This window comes from Rissa tridactyla, chromosome 3 (assembly GCF_028500815.1).
Source record: "Rissa tridactyla isolate bRisTri1 chromosome 3, bRisTri1.patW.cur.20221130, whole genome shotgun sequence".
In the NCBI taxonomy this organism is placed as follows: Eukaryota; Metazoa; Chordata; class Aves; order Charadriiformes; family Laridae; genus Rissa; species Rissa tridactyla.
This window is the reverse complement of record NC_071468.1, coordinates 9241283-9260595: the sequence shown is the minus strand read 5'-3', so window position 1 is coordinate 9260595 and position 19313 is coordinate 9241283. Positions and strand designations below refer to the sequence as shown.

General features: G+C 40.4%; 1 protein-coding gene across 3 annotated transcripts in view; it reads right to left on the bottom strand.

The window, feature by feature from the left end:
* The window catches only part of RALGAPA2 (Ral GTPase activating protein catalytic subunit alpha 2), a 140549-nt gene extending 121480 nt beyond the window's left edge, over positions 1 to 19069 (bottom strand). For all 3 annotated transcript variants that reach the window (XR_008465735.1, XR_008465736.1, XM_054197043.1), the window contains exons 1-3: positions 18728 to 19069; positions 9586 to 9696; positions 8864 to 8913 (exon numbers count right to left, since the gene is read on the bottom strand). Coding sequence is in view for 1 of the 3 variants with exons in the window: in XM_054197043.1 (XP_054053018.1) it covers positions 8864 to 8913; positions 9586 to 9696; positions 18728 to 18833 (267 nt within the window). In the remaining 2 variants the exon portion in view is untranslated. The remainder of the gene's footprint in view (positions 1 to 8863; positions 8914 to 9585; positions 9697 to 18727) is intronic.
* Positions 19070 to 19313: the final 244 nt, after the last annotated feature.

Genomic DNA, 19313 nt, shown 5'->3' with positions numbered 1-19313 from the left:
CGGGCGGCTGGTGGCTAGAGGTCTAGCTCCCCATCCATGGGCAGGAGGAACGCGCTTGGGATGAAGGATCTGACTGGCTAAAAATGAGGCCATGATTCACAGTTGGGCTTTACCTGTTAGTTAAGGACCACGTTTCTGCCAACCCGATTGCAGGATCCACAGACAAAGAGTTACCATTATCCATCTAAATATTAAAACACTAGCAGCCCGCCACTTCTCAAGACTCTTTCTGATATTAATCTTTACTTAACTTGGCACAGGGCAGAAAGGAGCTTCTAACCTAAAATCACAAATACTTCAAGTCGCTGCAAGAGCGGTGGCACCCTGCACGCAGAGTTCGGTCGATATCCAGGCACACGTTAGACCGATCACACACAGCGTGCCCAACGCGCCTGAGGAAAGGCTCCTTTAAACAAAAGCCTAAGACAAACCAGTAACAAAAAACTGTCCAGATTCAAGTATCAGAACACGCTGCAGGGAGGAACCTTCAAAACATCTTCACGTTTATTATGGAAAACCAGACAAAACCACATATATTTTGTTTCCATCATTTAAATAATCGTAAGAAGTACAGGAGATCACTACAACAAAACCAACTTCCTTTTACAGGCCACACTAACAAGATACCTTCGGCTTGTCTTTGGATGTAAATTCTCTCTCATTTGTTTCAAAACAGTAGTTTTTGAGAACACACTGTATTAAACTTCCAAAAAAAAAAAAAAAAATCAAGCACCGCTTCTGTATCAGAACGTTGCATTAGAAATTTGTCAAAATCTGGTAATACTACTAGTGAAAATGCTTATCTTTGTATATGTCAGATGTTACGGTAAAATGATTTATTGTAAAATAAAAATTGTTAGAAAATATAAGCTTACATCACCTAATGTCTGATGTATACTTAGACACCAGGCACGGCATACTCATGTGTTATGAATGAAAGTTTGTGAAAGTAATCTCATGACATGCAAGTAAGTTTTCCTTAGCTGCCATAAGAAACAGTACGTATTTCCCAGGAGCTTCAGCAACGTTCTTAGAGTAATTTTACAGCTCGCGTATCCCAGCTGATTCAGGATCAAAATAAATAACCACGACCTGTAAAGTTATTTCGAAACAGAACGGCGCATTGAAGGAAGCTGGGTTGTACTACGCCCTCCCTGCACGATGCAAAGCATGTTAACCCTAATTTGGGAAAGGCCAGAGGCACTGCCTTTACTGTGCCATGGAATCTTTTATGCTACACAAACTTCACCCAAACTTGAACACAAAGTTCACTCCAGAAAACAATTCAAGGGTTGAAATACAATGGGAAGAGGACAGAAGTTCCTATCTGAAGAAAGCTTCCATATCCCGAAATCTTTTCATATAGCAAAAATTGAGACACTTAAATCATTTCCCGTGTCGTTCTCCTTTTCAGCATCTCAAAACCGGGTGGGGGGGGGAAATATATATCTGGATGCACTTTGGAAAAAATGCGAAGATGTGATTAATCACCTGCATAGTACTGCCAAACAGTAAACAGAAGTCATTTTCAAGATGCAAATTAGATAGCTAGCATCACAGCTACCTACTGAAGATATGAAAGGTTTGTAGCAGATTAGAATGACTATGAGCAATCTAGATTCAGAGTCCACATTTGCTCCTGCAATCCAAAAATAAATTACCATGGTTAAAAGTCTACGCTACTAAATAAAAACTTCGGAATGTTACAAGTGAATGCAAAATTACAGCTGGAGTGCCTTTTAACTAGTAATTTTCACATGTGTGCATTAGAGTCCCCAGACAAAGCGTGACATAAGAATGCATAAGTCATGAACAAGCTCCAGTTGTTGTCCTTTCAACTTAGCTTTTCCAAGAACATTTTCTACACCCTCCCAACCCCTGGTGTTCTAAAGAAAAAAAAAAACACACACAAAAAAACCCACAAAAAACCACGCATATTGCTATTCCTATAAAACAAACAATAGTTTCTTCCACTCCAGCCGAGACTTTTAGTGATATCGCTGTGAATCCAAACTGGCTATTGACATCTTGTTTCTAGTTTCACAGTCCACTAATAAGAAATATTTTAAGAAACCCCGCAGTGCGAAATAATATTGCTTTTTCGGAAAACACATAGATCTATTTAATGCTTAGTGCTTTGCCGCATCTATATGGTAATCCATTATAGCACACTTGAAATAGAAATTAGGTATTACTACTGATCAACACATCAGGGTATCTGTCAGTTCTTTTAACTGATTATCCATAGTTCTTTTTCTTCTGGACTTCCTGCATGACTAGGAATAATGTTAAGTTTAAATCTTAGTTTACACAGGATGCTGCTTTTTGAAAGACATCTCTCTCTCTTTTATCAAAGTAAAATAAAAAAATACCAAGGTTTGTATTTTAACGGAATCGCCCTGACTTAACCGATACAGCAATTTCTTTTAAAAAGTCTTATTTTTGCCAACTTTGTTGGATCACATCCCGATTGGTGGCTTTGTGCCTACCACTGTGTGCTGCGCTGCCCTGTTGTAGAGCGAGGAGGCGGCTAAGGCTGTTATCAAATCTTACGCTGAAGATCCCAAGTGTTTTCCAGCTTAACTCACACAGAAGTGAGACGATAAGCATTGGGGTTCTGCCTTCCACAGCTACAAGAAGCTGTTCTGTACCGTGCCATGCAGGCTCTCTCGTTAAAGAAAAACAAATGTGTTCTTGCTGATTGAACATGCTCTCACAGGCGATGTCAATGACAAGTTCCGAATAGCATTAACTCCGGGAGAATGGATTCTGAGAAAAAAAAAAACTAGCTTTTTTCGCTACAACTTTTACACGATAAGGAGTTTCTATTAGTCAGCGGCAGGTGGATCTACTTTAAACCAAGTCAAATGTAGAACGGCTCTCCCGTGCCTCTATGTTCAAGTACTGTTTGGTGGTATCTCCACAAGAGCTAGAGTGTTCAACTACTAAAATCTGCAGTCGTTTAGAAATTTCCCAGCTACTATTCACCGATTTAGACAAAGCCAAGAGCCTGATGAAGGTAGTGTGCCTGCAGCAGTTCAATCTACATAAAGGAATACTCCATTTATTGCATCAATAAATTATTTACAGTTACTCATTGAGGGAAAATGTCTGCCCAAAGCATGCAAGGTACTTATTCTTGCCCTAGGCATAACATTGAACAGTAAGATCTCTGAAGTCAAACATACGCAACTTACAGGTAGAATTTACAACAGAACGCTGTAAGAATAACATCAATATTATTTTAAGAGCAATAATAGGTGAAGCAATTAGAATTATGGCAGAACAAGCTGTAGACGGTTCCAAAAGTAATTTTCTATGTGTAGGAAAGAAGGGCTTATAAGCAACTTTATCGCTGTAAAACAAATCAGGCCTCTCTACTCTATTGAGCTCGAGAATCATTCAGCCAAGTCTGGGTGACAGACTTGAGGTTAACCAGTGGAACTGGTGATCCAGTAGGCGCAGGCAACCAACTGAAAAGCCGCAACAGAACCTACAACCTGAATTTAAAGCACCAGCTCTTAACGGTAATTTGATTTCAAGTGTAAGATAACCTGCAGATGGGGAAATTAAGCCACCGAGCTGTGCAGATATGAGGAAAATGCAAGTAGTAACAAGAAAGTTAAATAAAGGGGAAAAGTTAAATAAAAGGGATAACCCCAAGAAATGAGAAATCAGGACGTGTGGCAATAAGAACTCAACCGTCACTTGACTTCATTATTTCTTGTAAAAAATTTTACAAGTACTTTTCACACTGGCCAGTTCCAATACACAATTAACTTCTGCAGAATTCAATTTTATACAGTTTTATCACAACGTAGCAACATCCTCCGACAAGCAAACCATCCTAAGAAAATGTTACAGATATAAAAGAACATCCTTTTGCACATTCATAAAAAATAGCAACACGGCACTAAAGTCTTGTAGAAGAGTGATGAATCCAAAAGTACTGAAAGTTTCACTGAAGCAGGTTTTCATGAAATTGAAAGCAACCTGCTAAAAATCACCACCGGCTTTGAGATGTATTTTAAACTGCATAACCAATATTGCTAATTCACACAGTAGTTTATATAAAGTAGACCTACAAGGTGGTGGAAGAATTTGATATTTAAAATATCCGCAGCAATCTTAATCAAGAAGAATGAAAGTTATACATTTTAAAAGTTATATTTATGTGCATTACTAGGCAGTACTAAAAAAGAAGTGTATCTTCCTAAGCTGCATCACTGCACAGAGCTATCTGGTCACCCACCACCATAGCAGGTGTTCCTCTGACAGATGCAGTGTATTTACTGCATATGGTCTGTAATCTACTTTTCAAAAGGGTTCCTAACAGACTATAGCCAATTATAAACCTATACTGAATTATCATTAGCATGTGCAGAACAAGTAACTTGGGCACATCTGCAGTAATAAATTTAGGCTATGCAGCTGCTTCTGTAATCGTTACCTTCACATTCTGATAGCAGACCAATCCACGTGTCAATGGATTTATACCACATCTTAATCTTCTGAGTGCGTGGCCATTTGTAGTCTATATTTAGATGTGCTTCTAAGGACAACAACACTGCATTAAAACCAGTAGCTACAGCTACAAAATAAAGAGCTCAAAGTTTATTGATTATCACCCCGAAAAACGTTACACGATGAATTTGAGTGTGTCTAATACAAATACTGCAGAGGCTATTAGCACATTTATATTCTCTTTTACATCCACTTAGTATTTAAATCCACCTGCTGCGTACACACTCAGGATACTCCAAATCAGACCTAGGAATGACAGGTTAAAAATTCTGCTGTTGAACTTCGAAGGTCAAAACAGAGAGCTCTGTCTATTTCTGTTTATAACCACAGCTAGCCTCTCCTCATTTCAACAAGGCTAGGCTCTACAGATAGAAGAGTCTAGAAGCATAATCACAGCAAGGCCAGTATGAGTTACATTAGATGCTTTTCCAGAGTTGTAATTCTGTAAATTCTTTAAAAAAAAAAAAAAAAAAAAAAGAAAAAAAAAGTTGTGCTTACTCTGTGTCCGGACCCAAGGACTTACACAACTCACATTTTCACCAAGTTCAAGAAACCAGGAGTTCCATACAAAACATGGATTTACAGAAATTAAGAGATTACAGCATAAACAACCCTCTTTGTGCAGGCTATATGAAAAAAGAGAGTATGCTTTTATAAAGAAGGACCTGTGAAACACAAGGGCGCTTTATGTTATAGTAATGTGCACCGGTAAAAAATAAACAAGGAAAAAAAAAATAAATCAATACTGAGAAGCTTTCAGCATGCGTATCATCTGTGGAAGGCAAGAATACCTAACCCTTCTTCTCAGCTACCTACAAAACTGCAGTGAGACCTGAACTACACTGACCGCATCTGAAAAACTTCTAGCAACAATAACCGCTACTCTAAGTGACTTTGGGAAACTTTACTACATTGGAAAACTATCTGAAAAATTCTAAGAATAAAATATTTCATGCAGTGAACATGTTAAATCAGTGTAATGAATTTTATGAGCGCATCAGCCTAAGAGATGTGGCTGTTCTTAACTAATAAAGCATAATTACAGAGAATGGAGAGAATTTGATCTACGCGTTGTATCTAAACCATCGGTCTGCTCTTATTTCAGTACAGAGGCAAAAAAACCGCAGTGTCAGAAGAATCAGTATCTGATGCTGCAAGAAATACTTTATTATAAAAAAAAAATACAAGCTTTCACAATCAAATGATGGCATAATATCTTATGGTACCCAGAAAACTTATGTAACTGAGTGCATCCTGTTGTGAGTTCTGTGATACACAGTGCTCAGATGACAGCTATAACAGTGCCCTCAAATCACAGAGGCCAGTAATACATGAAACAATATTAACACGTTCTGAAAATATACTACAAACCTGGAGATAACTAAGCCTTACCAGAGAAAAAAACAAATTTGCTTTTCACATAATTTTGGCCTTTTAGCTGAAACAGGGAAAAATAATACAGATAGTTACAGTTGCTGTATCACTTCATGAAAATCTATTTGGAAAACGACAAGGCCAAAGCACCGTAGAGAATATGAAATTAGATCTAAGAACATTGCAATATTAATTGTAAAAAAGCACTTTACAAAGTGAACCATTAACCTTTCATATTACTCCCTTTTGATTAATATTTCTTCTATGATATGTTGTTTGATGTTGAGTGGCCAAGCTATGTAGCCAACGTGTAAAATTAAGGCTTCAATAAATTACAACTAAGTCACCTTAGTTCTCAGAAGATTTGTGGAAAAGGCATGTGTTACTTTTCCTTAATATACACACTAGGTGTCACTCAAGAACAGCAGCAAAATACCCACCAAACTATACCAGAAAAGGCAGAAGTCGATTCCTTTCATAAATATTTTTATTGATTTTTAAACTGTTACCCCTCAGCACATGGATTCTGGATTTGTTAATCCTAAGTAATTACCTATTTAGCTAATTAGAAGAAAACTCCAGGAAACCTCTGGCTCATGCTGACATCAGATCAAGTATGGCAAGCTTAACAATCAATTAGTTTTGTTTCCTATGGCTTACGCTATGAATGTTTAATTACTTGGCATTTACATTTGTTCTTGTCCTGTGTTCAGATGCATTCTTGGTCTGCGCGTTAAAAGGCACTCCAAAAAGCTCTTTTCCTACAATGCATGAAGTTATCGAGCGTTGGGAGTTACAAATGGATTGCAAACTGACTTCCACAGCAGATAAACACCATGAAGCGGATCGCTCCCATTTCCACATAAATATCTTAAACGATTTCTTCTTCCTCAAAGCTGTCGATGACTAGGCTATAATATAATTCTCCTCGATCAGGACCCAAAGCAACACTTTGTTCATATATGTGGGGTGTTTTCTTCTTCATACAGTATGTTCTCCTGATGTTTTTAAGCAGTATTAAATGGGCACTTATTAGCCACCCATTTTCAAGACACAGGAATGTATATTTATTCACTTTAACCGGGTGAGTAAGCGTTAGCTATTTTCCATTCAATGACACAGAAATGTAATTACTTATTCAAGACCACAGAGTAAGTGTATTAATGAGCTCACACTAAATGGCACAGCCTTGCTCAGTAGGTGCGGTGATACCTTCTCCGCTGGGGGTGGGGTGGGAGGGTGAAGAATTTCTCCTGCCCCAAATACCATCCTAGCAGATATGCGAGCTCACATTCTCTGACACGGAGAATCTTAAAGATTCTTTTACTAGCAACATAAGTAATAGAAAATACAATTTGATTTTCAGATTTCAGTCTGAAAATGCAGCCTTGTAGTTAAAGGGGTAAAGGGAGGGAGAAGAGGAAAAGGGAGATGAACTTGCTACATCATAAAAGTCAGAAGATGAGACCAGAATTTCATGTCAACATTTTCATGGCCATTTTTCATATTACAGGCATGTTAGGCTAAACAGCATCATTCTTATTGTCAGTATAAACATTATTCTAACTACAAACTATACATTAACGCAAAAATATGAAGCCGTATACTTCTGAGGTTTTTGGTTTGGGATGGGTTGTTTTTTCTATTTTTAGAGGAAGGGATAAGAGTTGAGAACATTTAGCCTTCATTTTAATTTCAGCTTCTAGAGTCCCATTGAAAGTTTGGATTCTTTTCCTACCACCCCTACCAAAAAAAAAAACCCAGAATATAAACAAAGATAACATTTCTATGATGTGATACTCAAGTAAAAAGTTAGTAGTTGTATTAACAAAGAGAAATCACCAGAAGATGTGTGTATCTACCCTTGAGAAAGAAGTTAGGCCAATTATTTACCTAATGAATCATTTAAAAAAAAACCCCAAACAACTGAAGACACCACTGATCTCTGACATCAGAGACAGGGAGAGTTTATGCTAAGACTTCTGGTGTGCATTATAAAAACTTTTTCGTGTGTTAGGCTTTCATCTGCTCCAGTGATATTTTCTTGCATCCAAATATATGTAGGTAATAACTCTTAATTAAAGAGGTCCCTTGGAAAATGATCTATCACAGCCTATTCTTCTTTAAGTTAAAGACATCCTAATTTGATTATGCAAAAGTTAACTAACATTTCCTCCCTAGCACTGCAAGTGTTATGACTGCTAGTGCTGGGAAGGATATACTTCCAGAAGTGAAAGAAGCTCCACTGAATTTAAAAAAAAAAAAAAAAAAAAAAAAGAAGGTTAAACAAATTAACATTTCACACACTCAGATCAAACTGATACGCAGTAATTGACGGCTCTTATCCTTTTATTTTCCTTGTGCTGCGAGACCAAATACTCCGATTATAATAGATGCCTCCATCTGAAAGGAGTAGAGCCCAAACTCCTGCTGTGACATGTTCAAAATAAACATAACACTGAACTTCATGCTGACAAAGCATAGGCAAAAAGTACTGTTGTTTTGAACTCGCCCTCCATAAAATACAGAAGCAAGAACATATTTAATTTTTTTTTTTAAAAAGAAAGACTATTTTGAAAGCTTTAGCCTAGCAGAGGCTATGCAACTACCGATCACTTGCTCTCAAATTCTACTGAAAAAACCAGGATATTTTCAGAGAGTTGATCCTCGGTTCCTTAGGACAGATGTATTACTGTGTAATTTTCAAGTTATTTTGATAAAATCTCTTAACTCTGGATATTAATTCAATGAGCATTCCCTTTGCATAATAAAATTTTTATTGTTGTTGTATCTGAATACTTAGTGCACACCCTTGCTCTTTTCTGCCTTTCACCTTGTACAGTCATGGACACCTACTGTCATTTTGACTGATAGCTCATTTCACCCCTCATTGCAAAGGTGTAAGCAAGCACATAATGCCAACGAGATTTAAAATAAAATTAGTTTCACGGTATGGAAAACTTACTTCAAAAAGAAAGAGAATGGAGTCCAGCTCCTCCCTTTGTGATTTATTCCCTGCAAGACAGAAAACAATAGTTTGCCATAAATATACGGTATGAGACAGACAGCAAGATTACGCTGCTGTTATTCAACTTTAGTCAAAGATGTTGCACTTGGTTTATTTTTCTTCATGTTTATCTAATATCAAAAGAGCAAGATGTTTCCAAAGTTCAGTGCCCCTCTCTCGATGATGAACGAAGGACAACTGGAGTCCCAGATCTGCAAAGCACTGTCATTGTGCTCATCTCCAAGCAAACGGCTATTCCTAACAACGTATCTTCAACTTTGAGGTTTGTTCCGTGTATCTCTGACAATGTGTCCGCTGAACAGACACCTGCTTAATTGTAGGATGAAGGCCTCCAATGCTTCAAAAGAAGATGAGAGGATACGTATATAAACGCGCAAGAACTGATTTTTGTGATGAAATGACACTTAGCCATAAAAATGTATTTAGAATTCTTTTCGGTTACTTATGACATTTCAGAGACCAATTTTCCATGTTTGTCTCTTCTGATACAATAAAATTAAAATTATTAATACTAGTACTGTACTGCACTGCATGAAACTATTAATGCAAATATAGATAATTGTGGACTATATAATCATTAGATAAGCTCCAACAGAATGCTTTTGAGAACAGTCAGGGAAAACTGACTCAACAATTGCTGGCAAAACTGTAAAACTCACCTTTTTGTTTCAAGCTATTTTCCAGTGTTATGAAGTTTTCATAGAATATAAAATAAATTTGAGAATAATTGTTCTCAAAAAATTGCTTCAGGTCACTTCCATCCACAATATCTGAAAAGAGAAAGAAGTGGAGTTATTACACAGCAGCAGAAAGCTGAAAATTGCTGCCTTCATGCAAATTCAGTATTAGAGAATGACATAAATGCGACACAAAATACTTTTAGTGACTTCATTAAATACACTGTACTAAATTGTGATTCCATCCTTGCCAGTAAAATAGGGAAATTTCCATTTACACTTAATTTATGTAAGTTTGCAGTGCGGCTTCGGTTCATTTGTTTGCCATTTCAAAAAAAAAAAAAAAAGAAAAGAAAAGAAAAAGGCAAAAAAGATTGGGTGTGTCTTAGCTATCTTACCAAAAGGTTTCTGTGTCATCAAAACAAGCATGTACTGTTGGAAAAAACAAACACCAGCGAAGATTTCTATATGCAAATTGCAAATCCAGTTCTTGAATTTATCTGACAAGCAGATCAATTCCAAAAACAGAATATTACCAATTTATTTAAAAAAATAATTTAAACCCAAGTATGCATCGCTCCCCTAAGCCTTAACTTGGGTCTAAAATTTGAAATAAGTTTATTTTTTACGAAGAAAAAAAATCTAATGTTTTCTAAACCTGACGCTTGCAAAGTACACTTTACCTTCATCTGTTTGCTGTTTATTGTAACTGATTTGGTCAAGAAAAGACAGATGATTCCACCCAGAATTAAGAGGATAAAGCGCAAGAATTATTAACAACAATTCTTCTCATTGAAGTTTGACCTCTCAAGAAAGTCATTCATTAATCAAGACAAAGCTTATTACAACAAGACAACCCAATAATATCACACAACTAAAGAAGAAAGAGTGACTTTAGCCTTGGATAATGTTGGGTTTTTGGTTTTCATTTTTTGGTTTTTGGGGTTTGTTTGTTTGTTTTTTTAAAAAAAAAATAATACCTTTTCAATAGTAAGGCTTTGTTGGGCTGCTTGTACTACGGAAACAATTAGTGCATGGAAGCACTTTTACATGATGTTTGTTTCCTGCAAACCACTGGTCTTGAATTTGCAAGCTAAGTGCAATTATTTCTATGAATGCGTTCTGTTAAATACAACTGCAGGAGAAAACAAGGCTCTCATTTACAAGGATTTCATATGAAGGAATGAGGTCATTAAAATCTAAACAAAAAGGAAACTTTCCCTTTAAATTGTGAAAGGAGGAGAAAGGAACTGCCTAATCAAAAAAAGTAAATTCTCCTTTTTCTATAAATGTGGCATTTCAGTGGTGACTCATCTGTTATTCTGATGTAAGCATGCATTCTTACAGCTACATCCTTTTCCTCTTGAACCCTTTTGTTCCTTATATTCTTTCGAAGATATATAGGAAAACAATTTCTAACCATAAAAGAGGCCAACAACGATACTCCCATTCACCACCCTAAGAGTAGATATTCACTCAGAAAGTCAGATTTTCTTGCAATTCTGCAGGCAAGTTGTCATCCTGATATCGCTGCCCACTTCACTTAAAAAAAAGAAAGAAATCTGAACCATAAGGAATAAGCCACACACCCAATAATTCCATTGCTCGGTCAGAGATACAGCTTTCTTGGGCATTTCACTACCAAATTCCTTATTTTTTGCCTATATTAAGAGAACACCATTTCTCTACTCCTTCGCCGTGCACGTGTTAATGGTGACTGTATATATTAGTCTGTCTATATATATTACTGTGTCTAGCAGGTCGAGAGAGGTGATTCTCCCCCTCTGCTCTGCTCTGGTGAGACCCCACCTAGAGTACTGTGTCCAGCTCTGGAGCCCTCAGCACAAGAAGGACATGGACCTGTTGGAGCGAGTCCAGAGGAGGGCCATGAAGATGATCCGAGGGCTGGAGCACCTCTTCTATGAGGACAGGCTGAGAGAGTTGGGGTTGTTCAGCCTGGAGAAGAGAAGGCTCCGGGGAGACCTTATAGCAGCCTTCCAATACCTGGAGGGAGCCTACAGGAAAGCTGGGGAGGGGCTGTTTGCAAGGGCATGTAGCGATAGGACGAGGGGCAATGGCTTTAAACTAGAGCAGGGCAGGTTTAGATTAGACATTCGGAAGAAGTTCTTTACAGTGAGGGTGGTGAGACCCTGGAACAGGCTGCCCAGAGAGGTGGTGGAGGCCCCATCCCTGGAGACATTCAAGGCCAGGCCTGATGAGGCTCTGAGGAACCTGGTCTAGTTGAAGATGTCCCTGCTTACTGCCGGGGGGTTGGACTAAATGACCTTCAAAGGTCCCTTCCAACCCAACACATTCTATGATCCTATATATATTTAACTTGTCCAGGATCGGGCTCATTCTTCCATTTTTCAAATGGAAAACATCAGTGAAAGTTTCATGCATTATTTCTCATTTGAGATAATACGATAAAATACTGAGTTTTGGCAAATCACATTGACTGAAGAAGTATTTACAGGCATGCAAGGAAACTACACAGCAAGGTTGGGACTGAATCGCACGTATTACGTTGTATTTTTATATTTACTCATAAATAGCACTCATATTACTACTGTTCAAAAAAGTCACCTAGCAAATTCAAAATTCTGAGCACTAAAATCTGAGGCAAGCTGGCAAACATTACCAGCCATCAGATACACAGCGGCTTTCCAAAACCGTGTATAATTTAACTCCCTTCCCCAAACAAGAGGAGGAGATCCATTGGCTAATGCTTATGATTAACACTTTACAGCTCTTACAGCAACATATACGAAACAGCAAGACATTCATGAGGTTACGCATGACATTTTTTTCTATATAAAATATGAAACAGTTGGCTCATTAGATACCTGCAAGTCACCGTTATGTGCCTAGTAGTAACTGAAGTTTAAAATTTAGGGAAACAAACTACTCAGGTACCATTTAATAAGAATCTTGAGTTTACTGCCAACCTCTCATTATTCTTCCTCATATTAAAAAAAAAGAAAAAAATAATCTAGAGGGGACAATAATAGTGTCCTTCGCACACCAGCTTTCCTTTTATTTTTCTGTTAACTACCAACTGTTATTGCAGTCATTTAAGTAGTTAGAAATCCTCCCTTAATTTCATGAACTTCCAAAGTCACCTGGCTTTATGTTATTTATACGAAGTTCTCTCAATCCTGAAGGGTTTTCTTTAACTCGAATACTTAAAAAATTAAAGGAGATGAAGAGACAACTTTGCAGGCATACACTGGTTAATGATAAACTTTTATTACTAGCCTCACCCCAGAAACTACATACAATTTTTACTTACCTTCAAAAAAGAAAAACAACCAACCCCCACTTCTTCAGATTTAGCTTCAAATACTAAACAAAAGCCTGTAAGATAATTTTCTTTCATTTTTTCAAAGGAATGTCAGCATGGAAACATACCATTACTAAAAAACCCTCCAATCAGAACAATTTCTAAAATAATTTTAACATCTCAAATCTCACATGAAATCTAAGGAACAACAGCTGTTCTAAATTCAGCAAGAAGTTTGGAAGCATTCACTTCCGACCGTCTCTAAATGAAAATTTCTATTAAGCTTGTATTAATCTAGCTGTACAGAACTGTGCAAACCAAGACAGTGCCATAATTAAAGAACCCCACTGCTCTCCTTTAGTATCTCATTTTTAATTGACGGAGTTAAGTGAAAAACATGGTTTTTTTCTGAATTTCTATTTAAAAAAAAAAAATTAAGAATTGCACTTGGTAACCTAACAAATTTCATATTCAGTCTATGCTGAAGTCTGTGTTGTAGCTGTATCGGGTCTGCCATGCACTTGTCCACTGTTCAACAGGGGAAAGGATAACAGCAATAGACGTATGCAGCACCCCACATCCGTTAGCAGTAATAACTCCTAACACATACAACAAAGCACAAAACGTTGCCATTTCCCAGTTCAGGATTTAAATAACAGTTTCTTCAATTACACGACTGAAATACAAACAAAGTACTGGAGCTCTGAAAACAGCCCAGCTTTTCTGCGTGCACCCAGGAGCGAAGTGCCACGGTATGAATTGGCACACCAGCCCGCACCCAGTCTTCTGATGCACAATTTTGTCCATCGGTACGCTCAGAAACGGGGGTGAGGACACACATTGGTCTAACAGCCCACCCCGGCAAATATCAAAGTTCAGGATCAACACAATCCACAAATACGTAAAACAATTTGGGTTTGGCAACCGCACCAAATCGGTGCTGCTTCCAAAACAAGGTTATCACCTTTAAAATTCTTCAGTATGAGAAAAAAAAAATTGAAAATCCAGTCCCTTATTTCAACCTCATTGTTGCCACCATCTTCCAGGCAGCTCGCAGCACATTCAACAGCAGCTACGGCTAAGCTCCCATTTTATCTTATTTCTAAGTGTAACGTGAATGGTGGTGGCCAATTTAAATCACCAGAGATTGTCTACCTAAAGAAGAACTTTATAATTTCCAGCCTTAAACAAAATTCTCCGTCAAATCACACTCTGAAATTAGCAAGAATAACAATGCCACAAAGAAAGGGCTCATCACTTCACGAAATAAAAACTTACAGTATCATGTGATACTTGGTCCCATTTTATGCACGAGCAAAGAATGACATCACCTCGATTACTGGAGAACCACAGCAGACAGTAGCTGTCGTTCCTATTGCATCATTATTCATAAAAGATATCGCGTCATAACAGAGCAATTCTTAAAACCAGGGAAAAATTCAAGGGAAATAACCTAAGCCATGCAAAGATGTTAAAGTAAACATTTCAATTGTTCCTGAGGAGAAAACATTGAAAGAGATGTTTCAATTTAAAAAAAAAATAAATATTTTTACCCAGGAACAGCCACAGAAACAAAGTCTCTAAGAGCAGTGATGCCTTTTTATGCTGAAAAACTCCTACAGAAACTACTCTGGGAAGCAGGGTAGAGGGCTTAATTAATCAGCGTGAAAGAGCCAAACTTGTGTGTCGCCACCACCATTTATAAGGCCATTATTTTTCCAGCCTATCCTTAAAAAAAGGCCACACTATTGACACTCCCACACACTGTATTTGGGAAGAAGTTCCTACTGACCATGCAGAAGTTCTGAAAGTTAGTACAACTTTATAACAATAAAAAAATAAAGGAAATTTTCTGGTCATTTACCTAACACAAGTGAACATGTGCTGTAAAATAATGTAGTAGTTATTCTGGTTGGTGTTTTTGCATTGTCGTGCAGGTAGACTACCCTACAGAAGCAGGAACTGAGATCCTGAAGGGCATTAGAGACTTGAGAGATGTTACAAGCAACACAAATTTAAAGGGAATCTTTTCTTTCAGTTTGGGTATTGGACAAACTTACACATATGGTAGCTAAGGGACCTGAAGCAATCAAAAACTGGGTGTTATCGATCTAGGTGCTCACACAACCCCTTATTTAGGGAGATACATATTCCTTTCCCTCATCCCTCCCCTATTATCATCTTTTCTCTGATTTTTATCCTCCTCCATCAGCAGGATCTCGGAAGAGTAACTGTCGTTTTGTTGGTTTTAAATCACAGGAATTAACTGCAACCAAAGGAAGAAAAATGGCATCTTCTAAGGAAGCACGAGAACAGGAGCAGTTATTTTGAGAGCCGGTGCCACTATGGCCCGAGCGAAGCAGTGGGAGACAGGGAGTGAAATGACCGGGTTGGGAGGAACAGTAAGGGACACATATTCCTATCCCTGGCCAGCACAAGGAGTGCCACACTGGGAGGCAGGGGAGGTGGGGGAAGAAACATCCAACTATTTTTGCGCCTTTATACTAAAAGTTTTGTTTTCCTTAAATACAGGAGAGGTTCTTACCATCCGCTGCTTCATTTTCTGTGCAGAACAATACCATGAAGCACATACTTGCAACGATATCTATGAAGATACTATCTTCAAAAAGCCATTGCGGTATTATCTAAAATGTTTACATTGACATTCTCAAAAGCAGACATCTCAGGAACATAACCAGAGCCTGCTTTGACATAGTCCCTGCAATAAAACAGATCCACTAGAAGACAGCCAGCTGTCATATCACAGCACTTCAGCCAACAAGCCGCTAATATGCTAGCCAGCCCTCCGGCACCGATAACAATTTTCACTTAAAACCGATGTTCAATAATAAGTTTAATCAAAAAAATCAGGTTGCTATCTCCAAATGTAACAGACACTTGGAAGAAAAGATATTTCCTGAGAAATGACGGGTGTATTTTTCCCCCCTTGCCAACTGGGTAATGAGCGTCTGTACAGAAAACCACCAGACAACACTACCTTCTGTACCATCTGCTTTGGGACATAAATTAATTTCGTCACGCTAATAGGCGTATTTTTCCATTTGTTCCACCCGTCAGGTCTGTCACAGGAGCCTGATGACCTCCTCTGTACTGCACAGGCACACAAAAACATAACGCTGCCGTTAAGATGGGTATAACCAAGAACCATAGCAAGTCCAGTATTGTATCTCAAATTAATCACGTCTTGGTTTTAGGCATGTCTTTCCGAGAGGCTGAAAGGGGAACATTAACAGAAAGTTGTCATATTTCTTATTTCTTCAAGTCCATTTATTTTAGTGAGGCTGGTGGAAAAGGAAGAAATGTAAGGTTCTGTAAGCTCACATTACAGTCTCTCAGACCAATCTTTCTCGGGATGGTTTCCCAAAACATTCTAAACCTCATGTCGTAAACAAAGAATTTCCCAAAATTTTTTTTTTTTTTTTTACAATGAAACTTTATATTATTTTAATATTGTTTGTACAGCAGATGAGCAATAAGATATATTGAGTTAAAAGGCGTATTATAATGCAGGTATCTTCTCCTGTCTTTTCAAATTCCTGCCCTCAAGCACTTAAACAAACAGTACAATTAAAAAAAAAAACAAAACAAACACACACACTAGCAAACAAAGTATTCTATACACCTCCAGTACAAGGAATGTGCACGTTTGGTCCCCAGAGGGAGATTAACGCAAAAGCGACCACCGGATCGCTAACTATGGAGATTTTTAAGATACGCTTACAGAATAGAAGGAATTTATACCCGGAGCAGTCACATACCCTTCACTCACAGCTAACTCCAAAGCAAAGGTTCAACACTGCCCACAAAAGGCTGTGGGTGCTGAGGGGGTCTAACACGTGAGCCTCACATCTCCCACCACCAGGCGCAGTGGTCAGAACTGCTCTACCTGTGAGTCCAAATTGTGAATGTGTGGATTGGGCATGTCGAACTTACATGTATTGTTACTCAAAAGATGAGCAAGACCAGGCCACTTCTAGAGCATGACACAAGACCACTTACAGATTTGTTCAGCACTTCGTCCACTGATCAACTACCCACAGAAATCTCTTTTTCAGACTAGCTAGTTAAACATAGCAGATCACAGGGGAATAACATCTTTAAATTAAGAGTGATGGTTACTCGCACCTGTAAGAGACGCATCCCCAAAAAATCAGCAAGATGCCCATAACAAGCTGAACTATCACAGACTCTTCCACTCACACGTTTCCATGCTCTCACCGAGTACAACTTTCTCAAAGGGACCATCCTGAGGGAGAGTAATTGCTACTCTTCTCGCTCAGGATCATACTCAGTGCCCTCACCACAAAAAGCTCCTTGCTTTGCTACAGTACACTCAAAATTTCTTTTGTATATTTCCCCCTGTCAGCGGAACGTCACAGGAAAAAGCTTTTAATCTCAAACTCAATCTCGAGCACCACCGATGAGCCCGTGCTGCAAACCACAGCGAGGTTCCTCAGTGCGAGTCTTGCAGCCCGGTGCACATACAGGGTACCCTTTGGCGTACAAAAGGGAGCACCTTTGCTCAGCGAGGCCTGAGCTGCTTCTCGGGCAGTAACCTGGGCTCCACGCATCCTTCACACCACTGAGACTGAGCACGTAGCGGTCTGAGGGGAATGACACGGACGCTGACCGACCGGAGAGCTGCTCCTCAGCAGAAGATACGGTGCCCAACTTCTGCTTTCTATCGATGAGCCACTAACCTCAGATCCTCTCCTTCAGCCACTTATTTACTTCTCCCAGCTCGTAACACAACATCTTCGAGGCTCCTACACACCTGCCAAACTTGACTGAAACGGTAGACTAAAAAATGATTAGAGTACAGAAGAAGTACAAATGACACCATTTTTTCCTCCTTGTTTCTCAGGAGAACAGTCTAAAATGAGATAAACAAATACTAACACCGTCACTGATTCTCCTGAACTGGGGCAGAGCACAAAGGCTCTTAGAAGAGCCTTTTCCTGCTGCAGTTTGCTGACTAACGGAGGACAGGAGGCCACCCAAATCCTTGCGAATCACAGCTCACAGATGAAATACATCAACCGCTTTCAATGTGCAGAATAAAAAGACCAGGGTTACGGCTTCAACTGGACGGCGACGTTAGAGAAAGAGGTTCAACCTTGCCACAGACATGGGAAGGGCATCGCAGAATACCATTACACGACACACACCCCCTTTAAACTTTAAAAAAAAAAAAGAAAGAAATAAAATACAAAACCCCAAATTAATGTTGTTGACAAGAGCAGAATTTCTACGAATGGATCTTCTGAAGAACCCTGCAGGAAATGCATTTATGTACTATTTTGTACCCTAACAACAACGCCGAATGACAAATATTTTGACGCTGGGCGACACACGGTTCCCAAGCCAGGGGCGGCAAAACACACCGGTAACTTTCTCTCAACAGCTCCCGAAACTTTGGGAGGACACGCACCTTCCAAGAGCTCCAACCGGGAGAGCTTCCAGACCTCCCCCAAAACTGCAAAGGAAGCCTGGAGAAAGCTGAGGGAACTTAAGGCAGAGCAGGGTATCTCCAGCAAGGAGAAGTTCTCATCGCTCGGTTGGGCTCCCCTCCGGAGGACAGCTCTCACCCGCCCACCCCAAACGCCGACATGGCACGGTTCGAAGGCTGACTGGCGACGCCTGCCCAGCCGACTGCCCCCGGCTCCCGGCTCTGCCCCGGGGACCGGCGGCCACCGCCAGCCGCTTCTCCCGGAGGAGGAGAAGGGACGCGCGGCTCCCTCCCGCGGCCCCGCTCGCCCCCCGGCCGCTGGACGGAGAGGAGAAGCCCCGAGGGGAGCCCGCCCCCCCCACCCCACTCACCCAGCAGCGCCCGGAGGTGCTTGAGGCGGGTGAGTACGTCCCGCTTGGGGTCCAGCGCCTTCTGGGTGGATTTCCTGACATCGGCGTGGCCCTTCCTGGAGAACATCCCGGCTCGGGGCGAGCGGCGGCGGAGGGGAAGCGGCTCCCCCGGCGGTGTGCGGGCCGCTGTTGTCCGCGGGAGGGGCTGAGGGCCGGGCAGGTGCCGGGGACGGGCGGGGAGGGAAGGAGGGAGGGGAGAGGAAAGGACCGTCCCCGCCGGGCGACCGAGCCGCCCTCGCCGCCCTCCGCCGCCGCAGGGGTGGGCGTGCCAGCCCGGATCCGGCCGGCCCCGCCGCCGGCTGACCGCCCCCCGCCCGGGCCGCCGCACCGCGCAGCCGCGCCGCGCCCCCCTTCACCCCGCGGGAAGACTACAGCCCCCGGCGTGCCTGGCGGCGAGCGCGGAGCACGCCGGGAGCGGGAGGTGCCGTTGCCCTTGACGTCACCCCGACGTCTCCCTGACGTCACCCGCGCGCAGCGTCTCCGCTCGGCGACCGGCGGGAAGCCCAGTTCCGTGCTTGGGGCTGGGGACAGCGGAGGGTTCCCGGGG